This window comes from Thunnus thynnus, chromosome 12 (genome assembly GCF_963924715.1).
Source record: "Thunnus thynnus chromosome 12, fThuThy2.1, whole genome shotgun sequence".
NCBI classification, from domain to species: domain Eukaryota; kingdom Metazoa; phylum Chordata; class Actinopteri; order Scombriformes; family Scombridae; genus Thunnus; species Thunnus thynnus.
In genome coordinates, this window is record NC_089528.1 from 4354598 (window position 1) to 4365196 (window position 10599).

Genomic DNA, 10599 nt, shown 5'->3' on the forward strand with positions numbered 1-10599 from the left:
TTGCAGGTTTAAGGATTCATAACATAACATTTATAGCATGTTTTAGGTTGATGGTGAGTACAAGCGAACGGTTTTTACTTTGTGGAGAAAAACAAATGGAAGCTGCCCCTGTCCCAGTTGACCAATCTCAGTCAGGAACAATGAGTTTTGGAGACCACATGACCTGAACCTACCAATGATATGACAGAAGAAACAGGCATTCAAGAAGATCCAGCATCAAAGCCAGAACATGTGGTGTTTCTTTTGTCAAACGCCAATGCGGATGTACAGCTTGTGTAGACTCTGCCTCTATTTTTGGGTTGTTGGTGTGAGATATATTTTTAGTAAGTGCAGTTGGTATGTAAGTGCATCAACCTTTATGTGGTGAATCTGCAGCTCATGACAGATTTTTTCACTCTGCAAAGAGTTTAACAGACTTTACTGCAAATATAAAGATTTTTTAAAACTAACAGCTAGCACATGGAGTATTAGTCTGACAATTGCTGCATTTACACATTATTCTATTATGAGGCGACACCTCAGTGGGTCTTTGAATGCAGTGTACATTAGATTGAAGCTTGTAGATGCATGGTACAAGAAAAGAACAGCTAAAATCTCACACATATTGTCCATTCTGGTCTGTCACTGACACACACACACACACACACACATACACACAAATAGTGGGCAGTGGGGTCTGGCTGTCAGTTTGTGTTTTGTCAGCAGCTCCAGTGGGAGAGAGGCCATATCTGACGGCTGGCTGGAGTGGTGCGTGTGCACGTGCGTACACACACACACAGACACACACACATGCGCCCACACACACACACAGTTTCCTTTTTTCTTATTTCACCTCTATTTGACCTGAAAGGTTAGTTCAGCTCTCACTGTTTTCCTTGTTAATGCTGACACAAGCTGCATACTGTTATATGACCACAACATTCAGATCAAACCAAATAGTTGAGTTTATTGATACTGGCCTGCTCTCACCAGTCCGGTCCAGCTATGTGTAATGACCACTGTGGCCTGTAGGGGCTGCTAACAGGCCTTTAAGACAAGCTGGAGTTCAACTCATTAATATGTCCTTCTTGCTTCTGCTTCACCTCTTATTCATGAAGTGACTGTTGACACATTCTGTTCAAGACACTAGTTCAAATTCTGTGATGTATGCCTCCTCCAATGTGATTAACAGATCAGACCACATCGATGTTGATATCACTTTCAAAATGAGTATGACTGTTAAAATGAGCCCTTGCTCTTGAGTCTGCACAAGTCTTTACGTTGTCTAAAATAGACTTCCTGTCTCTAGTTTTACAGATGTATGTTACTCATGTCACAACATTTGTCCTTAGTGTTGTAAGTGTACCGGATAAGGCACTGAGGGGGAAGCAAGTTACTGAATCATCTTGAGTGATGTTAGCAAAACAACCCTCCTCAGGCATTAGAGGACAGTTCAAATATGAACACTGATGAAGCAAAACACTGAGGTTTTGCTTCATTCCTCCTGTTCATACTGGTCTTTAAGATCCCTTCTTAATTCATTTTCAATGCAAGTGATTGGACAAAATATTACCTGAAGCTTCAACAGTCTGAGTTAGACAAATCAAGTGCATACATTTGAAAGTCTTTAGTATAAATTTCCCCTAACAGTGAACAATGTTTCCCCGTTGAGCTGCATTGGAGAATCAGCAACAAAAAGAATTTTGTTCTAAAAATACTGTATCCTTGGAAGATATATAAGATTTGTCTAACTAGAGCAGATGAAGACATATTAGTTTCAGATTAACTTTTAAATACATTTTTGCACAAAAGGGTTGGATTTTGTCCCCCATCACTTATATCAAGCAAAACTTGTTTAAGTATTCATACACCTATACATAATTCAACACCTGACTGTTGTTTTAAGACAGACGTGCAAATTTGTGAAACAGTCCTTTAAGTCCTGAAAAACATTCTAAGGCTGATCAGCTTCACTGAAATCCATTGTTTAAAAATACCAGAGGAGCAGGCAGCCAATCTGAAGGTGTCTTCACCATGTGGAAGCTGTTCTGTCATTTATGGAGTAATGAAATCAAACAGAAGTACTTCTTTTATTTTCTTGTCATTAAGGAAATGATCTGGGTGGTTTCCTATTTGATACTTTTAAGTTATTTGCCGTCATGTTGCATCTCATACGTTAAATTTCTGATACAGGATTTGAATCCACCAAACCAACAACATGCTGTCAAAAGATACTTTCTTGTTGTTGCTTTTCATACGTGCAGCTCTGTGACTACCATCAGTTTTGAAACACCCCTCTGGTTCAGGAAGTGGAGGTCTAGTCTCATCCTGGATAACAAACTTCAACCATGACAAAAGCTTTATCCCACAAAGTACAAATAGAACAGAGAGAAACAAATGATGAGATGCAGGCGGAGGTTTGGTTTCCTAGGCGAATATCATGATTCACTTTTATTAAAAGCATCATAGCTACAATTCATCATACATGATGTCTCAAAAAAAAAAAACAAAAACAAAAAAGACACACACCAAAAAAAAAAAAAAAAGAAAAAAAAAAGAGGGAAAAAAAACATTTACACGGTATGTCTGTAAACTTCAAGGCTAGATAAGAATTTTGAGGTAATGCTCTTCAGCTTGCTGGCTAAAAGTAACAAAAAGTCAATTTTTTCAAGAAAAGTAGCTAAGTAATAAAGGTACCTGATTATTTTAACTCTTTAACACCAGTGCATCAACAGGAACAGAGTGAGACAAAATTGATTGCAGTACTTATTTGTCATCATTTACAGTTTTGTTTTCTATTCATACGACACTTGTGGTTATTCATATAGTGTGTGTATGTGTGTGTGTGTGTATGTGTGTGTGTTGGGAGAGTGATGTTGGAACATTCAAAAGCTGCCTTGGTTATTGCTGTCTCAGCATTAGAGACGAGAACAAGGATCTCTGACAGGGAAGGTGTCTTCCAGAGAGCCAAAGCCGATCTCTCCTCCCTCCCCGTCCCAGCTCTCTCTCTGCGTCTGCTGGGCTGGCTGTGATAGCAAATGTTAATAAGACCTGGCCACTGTTTGTGTTTGAATGTACTGTCAAATATTTGAACCGCTTGTGGAGCTTGATTTATCTCAGACACTTAAACTGGCCCTCGGGAATGGAAACAAATCAAGCACCACTCGCTCTTTTCAAGTATTTAAAAAAAGAATCGACTCGGCGACCAGAGTTGAACTTCATATAGACATAGAAACTTGTGAATTTCCAACTCTGTTGAAAATGTGTCTCAGTCCTGTTTCGGCCAGGCCTGGTGTCAGTGTGTGTGACTAGAGCAACAGTCATTAGGAGAAGGTCACTAGGGAGCAGCGCTCGGTCTGAAACTACCGGGATGTGAAGGAGAAATAAAAACAAAAGGATTTAAATGTGGCAGCGACCGGGAAAAAAAAAAATTAACCATCTCATGTGCCCCCTTTTTAAAGAATAAACCTGAAACATCACATCCCTGTGTGGACCACCGCTCCAAATCCTTTCACAGAAGACCTCAGAGAAAGGACAGTTGGTTTCGCCGGCGTGAAGCGGACCAATCAGAGGGCCTGACTGGCGGCAGACCCAGCCCGCCTGCCACTCCCGCCACAAAACCAGCCGCCTCCAAATGAGAAGACAGGATTCAGAGACTGGCAGTGGAAAGACTCAAGACTGGTATTCAAACAGTGTGGGACTGGGTTTAACAGTATTGGTTCAGCGTGCACGCACGCACGCACGCACAAGCGCACACACACATATACACTCAAAAAAGGAAAAACAGCTGCGGGGACGAGTCCTCCTGGAAACAGTCACATGACAAGAGAGGGTTTAGGGGGTTAGTGTGTGTAGTGGTGGACATTTGAATATGTGTGTGTGCGCGCGACTCATGGTCAAGTATGTGTCTGGGATATGTGTGTGTGTGTGTGTGTTGTGTTGTGGTAGTCAGTGTGTGAGACTGAGTTTTAGGCCAGTCTAGTTTTTCTTTTTCCTCCTCAGAGTCTACCTGGTCTGATATGTGAGAACTTAAAAATCTGCTCTGCGACAGAACAGCTCGATCAACTCCATTGCCCACAATTCCTCTTGCAGCAGCTTTGTCAGACAGACAGCTGGGTTTAGCTGTAATGCTGTTTTTTTTTGAGAACCAAGCGAGCATTTCTTCTCTTCTGATGAGATGCTGCCAACAACCAACAACAAACAGTCCAGACGAAGAGGAAGGAAGCAAAATTTTTTTTTAAAAAAGTACAACAAAAATCTGAGAGCTGAAAGCAGCAATAATAATAATAATAATAGTACTATTGGAACTTTGTAAAGTCCTATGTGAGAGAGAAGTGTAGATGCACCGTTCACAGTGCACACAGGCCGACCAGATAGAGAGAAACAGTCTTTGAACAGGAGCCGAGCTCTGAGTGAGCGGCTGTGAGGATTTTCCCTGACTACACTATCGCTCAGAGAGATTTAACTTAACGCACGCACCTCGTCCTCTCTGACGCATAGTTAATATACCTGGCCAAAAAAAAGAAACAACAAAGAGTGAGAGAGAAATCATCAACAACAACGTAAAGGAAAAAAAAAAAAAAACAGGATTCATAATAATTTGGATATTTGTGGTGGTGGAGGCGTGTAAACGTGGCGGGGGAGGTCAGAGGGGAGGAAATGTCCAAGGCCAGTCAGTTTTGTTTTATTTCAGTCACTCTTGTCCTTCTGTGGAGACGTGTCCTCCTCCTCCTCCTCCTCTCCTCCCATCCCTCCATCTTCCAGAGCTGAATCCTCAGCGTCGCCTTTCGTCTCTTCCGCTCCTCCCTCCTTCTCCTCAGCCAAGTCACTCTCTCCTCCCTGCGCCTCCTCTTCCTCCTCCTCCTCCTCGTCCTCCTCCTCTCCTGTAGCTTTCAGCCCCGTCTTCTCCTCGTCTCTCGGGGGGTTTGTGTTCACAGCGTTGCCTCCCAGCGCTCCGGCCATGGCGCTCTGGAGCTCGGCCAGGGTGGAGGCGGTGGGGAAGCCGGGCAGGCTGAGCCCGGCGAGGCCTGGAGGTAGGAACATGGAGGGGTAGAGGAGGCCGGGGGCCATGGTGGAGAGGAGGAAGGGGTTGAACGCCAGAGAGTTGGCGGACATGCCGGCAGCAGCCAGCAGAGCGGTGGCGTCACCGTTGATGGATGAGTCAGCTGGCGAGTCAGCTGCTGGGGTCTGAGGAGCTGCAGTGACATCATTATTTGATTTCTCCATCTTCTTCTTCTTTGCCTTCTTCACTTTTTCCTCATTTCCCTCAGCCTCCTCTTCTTCCTCCTCTCCCGCCTCATCACAGTCTTCTCCCTCTTCTTTTTCCTCTGCCTCTCTCTTCGTCAGCGCCGTTTTGTTGCCCTCTCCCTCCATTGTGCCATTGGTGTTCCCTGATGCGGTGGCGAGAGCGGAGTTGGATGCAGCGGCGGCGGCTGCAGCTGTTGCCAGGTTACCACCGAACAGCCCACCTAGACTGAACATATTGGGCAGAGCGGCGGCCATGTTGGGAAGGCCTCCCATGCCGGGCAGCATGAGGGGCAGCATGGAGGTGGCGGCGGCGCTGGCGGCAGCCTGCTTGGGATCAGTGGGGGAAGGGAAGGCCATCAGACCAGCAGCCAACTGGAGAGACTGCAGGCTCTGGAGGGACGACAGGTCCATCCCTCCAAACAGACTGTTCAGCAGCAGAGGGTTGATGCCTCCTGCAGACACACACACATACATTGAGTCAAAATGCAGCTCTGAAGCTAAATCAGCCCTCATCTCACATTATATGGATTCAGGAAATTAACAGGTGCTGCAAAACTGGAAACTAGTTCATGTCACAAGGTTCTAGTGGGTTTATTAAATCATGTGGGACCGATGTGACGTGTTGGGTGGTTCAGCAGTAGTTTGTACCTGCAGTTGAAGCAGCAGTAGCCAGTGAAGCCTGTGCAGCCTGAGCTGCTGCTGCCGCCTGGGCAGCAGCCGCTGCCTTGGCAATCTCAGATTTGGGTCGTCGCCCCCGGCGACGGACGCCCTCCTCCCTGACCACAGGGCCAGTAAGAAGGCGGTCAAACATAGCTTCTGGGAGGAATCCCTGCGTAGAGGAGGATTTTATTTTAGGTTAGAAAACGACTTAAATTCACAAGGAAGTCTAAGCTGGCAATGTGTATAATGAAATAATCATTTTCATTTGGGACTGGCAGTTTCATTTGAAACATTTTACACAGGAGGCGAGAAATCATACTCACTCATACTCAGATACTCACCGACTGTTTGACGATATCTGTCCAATCAGGGGCGATAGAAAACTCTGGGTTCTCCAATAACCATCTGGGAAGCTCCTTCATTGGTGGAGCCATGGCCCCGCCCATCTACAGAACAGGAAGATGAAATTAGTTTCTCATGAAAAATCATACACTTGACGAGCCACTTGTCCTTAGATAGCATCTCCTGAGCAGTATATACTATGCACATGGCTGGTTTGTGTCAGCTTACCTTGCGTCCATTGCGTCTGTTGACCACAGGCACTCGCTCCTCTCCAGTCAGGGTGTTGATGTCGATCTTGTTGGGGTTTCGACAGCGATGGCGCTTCTGCTTGGGCTTAGAGAACTGAGACAGCAGTAACTCCTCGCTCTTCTGTAGTAGAGAGACAAACAGAAAGGTCTGTGTGAATAACGTGAATTACAGAAGATGATTGCAGACACTCATGAAGAAGACAGTGAATAGATTAACGAGAGGAAAAACGCATTAGAAATGACGTACTGGTGTAAATCCAGCCATGTCCATGGTGTATGTGGGGTGCTGCCTCAGCCACTCTCCCAGCTCTTTGTTGGAAACTGCTGCCTCCTCCTCCTCCAGACTGCCGGATGCTAGAGATCTGGCACTGGGGCTCTGCTCGGGGACTGTGAGGGGTCTGTGGGCACGAGCAGTGTCCCGAACCCCCTCCACACCTGAAACCTTTGTCCCATCAGCATCATCCTGAATGTCCAATAGGGACAGAGAGAGAATGGAGGGAATTTAATTCAGATGCTCATATACTGCCTTCAGTGTCTGTGAAACACTGACAACTTTAAAGCTTTAACACACACACACACACACACTCACACACACATACACACACACACACACACACACGTACCCCTCCTGCTCTCTTGTTGCCCATGAACAGCAGCTCAAGGCCCTCCACATTTTTCCTGCGGCCTCGCCTCCTCCTCATGATGGGCAGGTCAGCCTCTAGTGAGCCATTGGCTCTGTGTCCGGAGGGCGGGGCTTGCTGCAGTAACTCCATCTGGGCCTTGAGGGAGGGGCTTGTCACCAGGGCACTGGGGAAGCCGCTCAATGAGGGAGAGGCCTTGTGGTGATGATGCATACCCTGAACAGCAAATCACATCAGTTTTAGTTAACGAACTTGACTTTTTGTATGTAAAAATGTGTTTAATAGTTAATTTTTGGATGCCTGGCAACATAGTTTCTAATCTAAACTAATGAACTCCATGTTAGTGAGTTTGTGCGAGCACCTTGGTGAGGTCTATAGCCTGACTCTGAGACTCGACAGCAGCGTGGCTCTCTCTCAGCTGAGCCACCATCTCCATCAGATTGCGTCTCTTGGCTGCTCTCTCTGCCTCAATCTCGATCTTCCTCCTCCTCCTCCTCCTTTGTCGAGGCACTGTCAGGCTCAGAGCGTCGTCCTGCAACAGCAAATCAACTGTTACAAGTGGTACCTCAGTAGCAATGATGGCAGATGGTATTTCCTTTCCCAAAAAGAAGACTAATAAGCTACTGATGAAGTAGAATAGTTGTTTGAACATATTGAATAAAAGATAAAAGATAAAAGAATGGCTCTCAAATATTTGCAAAGGTCTGACCTGTGTGTGTGTGTGTGTGTGTGTGTGTATGTGTGTGTGTGTGTGCGTGCACTCACATGAACCTGCGGCGATAGTGTTTTATCTTCACTCCCACTGTAAGGCGTGTGGATGCCGGCCATCGTCAGCTCGGCCAAGCTCCGCCTCTGCAGTGGGCTCTCGGTCGCCGTGGCTACGGCCGCTGCGGTTACCGTGGAGCCGTGCCCCGGCAACAGGTTGCTGGGGAAGTCAAAGATGTGCCTTCGGTTGACAGGCCACTTGCCCTTCAGGACGGCCTCGCAGATGTTATCCATCCTGTTGATCATCACTCGATCCTGAGGGTGGAGAGAGCTGATGATGGGACTGTTCTACAGAGCTTTGTCTTTCTTTCTGTATACATGTTACCTCTACAGCAGATAGAGACCTTTATTTTGAAACGGGATTATATTAGTGAGATGTGTTTATTCCTAATTTATGTGTTTTTACACAAAAAGCTGGAATCAGTGAATGTTTGGCCTTTCTGCTTTAAAAATGACTTATCAATGAATATTAGAAAATTAATCTGCAACTATTTTGATGTCAATTGACTGATCGACTGATTCTTTCAGCTGTACTTTGATGTAAAACATATGTAGGAACAGTAGAAGAGACTTGTGACCATACAATGTTAATTAGCCGGCCTTTACTTGTGTCTGCAGGCTATTCTTTGTGACTCACCTTAGGCCAGAAGGAGAAGGCGTAGGCTCTGTCCTGTGAGGCCTGCAGTGCAGAAGTTTCCGGCAGGTCGTCGGGGCAAAACCCATCTCTGGTTTCGTCTCGGGCCGAAGTGCTCAGAGACGCGATACTCTCCTCATCAAAGTTCTTCTGCTCTGACGCAGCGCTCGCTGTGCATAGAGAAAGAAAGTCACGTTGCAACTCTTAATTAAAAAGGGTTTCCAAATTGTTATCAAGGGATCCAAACTCATTTTATTGTCTCGCCCTTGGAACTTAGACTCATTAAAACTCTGCCAAGTCATGAGGGGAAACACCAGACCTGACCCAACACTACTGTGACCGAGTGTGGTGTCAGGAATGACAGCTGACAACCAGGACAAATAAACTGGTTGACTAGAAGCATCCTAATTAACAGGAGTACAACTAAAGTAAGAGAGAGAGAGAGAGAGACATCTATACTGTGTAGAACTTCACGTCATCACCTCCCTGGTAAACCAAAACTTAAACATAATCACCACTGAGATCAATGACTGACTACCTCCAAGCTAATGTCCAAGCAATTAACTTCACCCTACCTTCAGCTTGAGAGGATTTCTCTGATTTGTCGTCTTCGTCCATCCTCTCCTCTTCTTCCTCCTCTGGGCTTTTCTCTGTGTCAGCTGACTTTGGAGATTTAGGAGACTCGGGGTTCCCCCTCTCCTCTTTGTCTTCCTCCTCTGCAGTCTTGTGGCCTGCTTGTGCTTTAGGAGAGGAGTCGGGATGTTCTGGGAGTTCAGTCTTTGTCTCCTTCTGGTCCCCAACAGCGTCAACAGGAGTTGGACTCTTCTTCTCCTCTTCTATCAGGTCTTTATCTTGGTCATCTGCCGGCTTGGAGCTCTTCTCTCCTTCTTCACTCTGCTCCTCTTTCGACTCTTCCTGTTCCTCTTTTTCTATTTTTGGCTGCGCCTCTTCCTCTTCTTTCTTGACCTCCTTCCCTGGTGAAGCAGCTGTCTCTTCTTTCCCTTCTCCAACCTCTCCCTCATTTTCCTTCTGTTCATCAGGAGTTTCGGTCTTGGTGCATGGAATGCTGTTGGCATCTCCTTCCTCTACCTCCATTTTAACCTCTGTCTCTGCTTTCCCTTCCTCAGTCTTCACCTCCTTCCCTTCTCCCTCCTCTTCTTTAGCTGCGTTAACAGCAATTTTGGCAGCAGCTGTCGCGCTTGCCAGCTCTGCGGGTGTGAGGAGGGGTGCAGAGGCGCTTTCCGCTTCTCCCACCCCAGCTTTGGTGATCTCTCCCTGGGTTCCCATACCGACGCCGGCCCCTCGCTGGCTGGTAAAGCGCTGGTGGGCTTCCAGAAAGGCCAAGGTAGGGTCGTTTAAGATGTGATAATCTGTCCGGCTTACGCCGTGTTTGGAGGCCCCCAGGAGGAGGTCTCGGTCATGGCGGCCACACTCCCACCACTCCGGGAGGTCTGGGGAGGGCTGACAGAGCTTGAGGCGCTCAGAAAGCAGCGGATGGGGGAGGACTTGCTCTCGGATGCGGCGGAGCAGCTCAATGCGGTACAGCGTGCGAGAGGCGCGCTCCTCTGTGATGGGGTCGATGATCAGGGTCGGGTCTGGGAGTTCTGGGTGAGGGAATGGGCAGACATTTAAATTTACTCCAAAAATATACGATTGATGACACCACTGCTAATATAAAAATGACATTTAATAATATGACATGACATTTTTTAGAGAATGAACACCTGAACATCTCTCTCTAGCAGTGTCTTCTCCTCTTACCTGTTTCAGTCTTGACCTGCATGCGGCAGACTCGTTTGCACATGGCGATGAATGAGTAGTAATATTTCTCCAAGCTCTCGTCTGTTTTCTTGTCCAATCTGGCAAAAGCTCTGAACTGTGTCCAATCAAATTTCTGACGTTGGGTGTCAAAGACGACTCCAAAGGTGGACACAACGCGGTAGAAGTCGGCCTCCTCACGACGAGTCCATCTGACAGAGTAAAAAACACACAAGAAAGGGTTTAACTACCAAAAAGTACTGTGTGTTTAAATATGAGAAGAACTGATGATCAAATACGAGCAGGAGGACACAGCACCTCCAAC

General features: G+C 46.4%; 1 protein-coding gene across 1 annotated transcript in view; it reads right to left on the reverse strand.

Annotated features, from left to right (window-relative positions):
• Nucleotides 1-3157: 3157 nt before the first annotated feature.
• The window catches only part of chd7 (chromodomain helicase DNA binding protein 7), a 73359-nt gene continuing 65917 nt past the window's right edge, over nt 3158-10599 (reverse strand). The window contains exons 31-41 of the mRNA XM_067604911.1: nt 10278-10486; nt 9092-10120; nt 8520-8686; nt 7883-8137; nt 7479-7649; nt 7100-7333; nt 6724-6939; nt 6457-6597; nt 6228-6332; nt 5875-6055; nt 3158-5678 (exon numbers count right to left, since the gene is read on the reverse strand). Of these exons, the coding sequence (XP_067461012.1) occupies nt 4669-5678; nt 5875-6055; nt 6228-6332; nt 6457-6597; nt 6724-6939; nt 7100-7333; nt 7479-7649; nt 7883-8137; nt 8520-8686; nt 9092-10120; nt 10278-10486 (3718 nt within the window). The 3' untranslated portion in view covers nt 3158-4668. The remainder of the gene's footprint in view (nt 5679-5874; nt 6056-6227; nt 6333-6456; nt 6598-6723; nt 6940-7099; nt 7334-7478; nt 7650-7882; nt 8138-8519; nt 8687-9091; nt 10121-10277; nt 10487-10599) is intronic.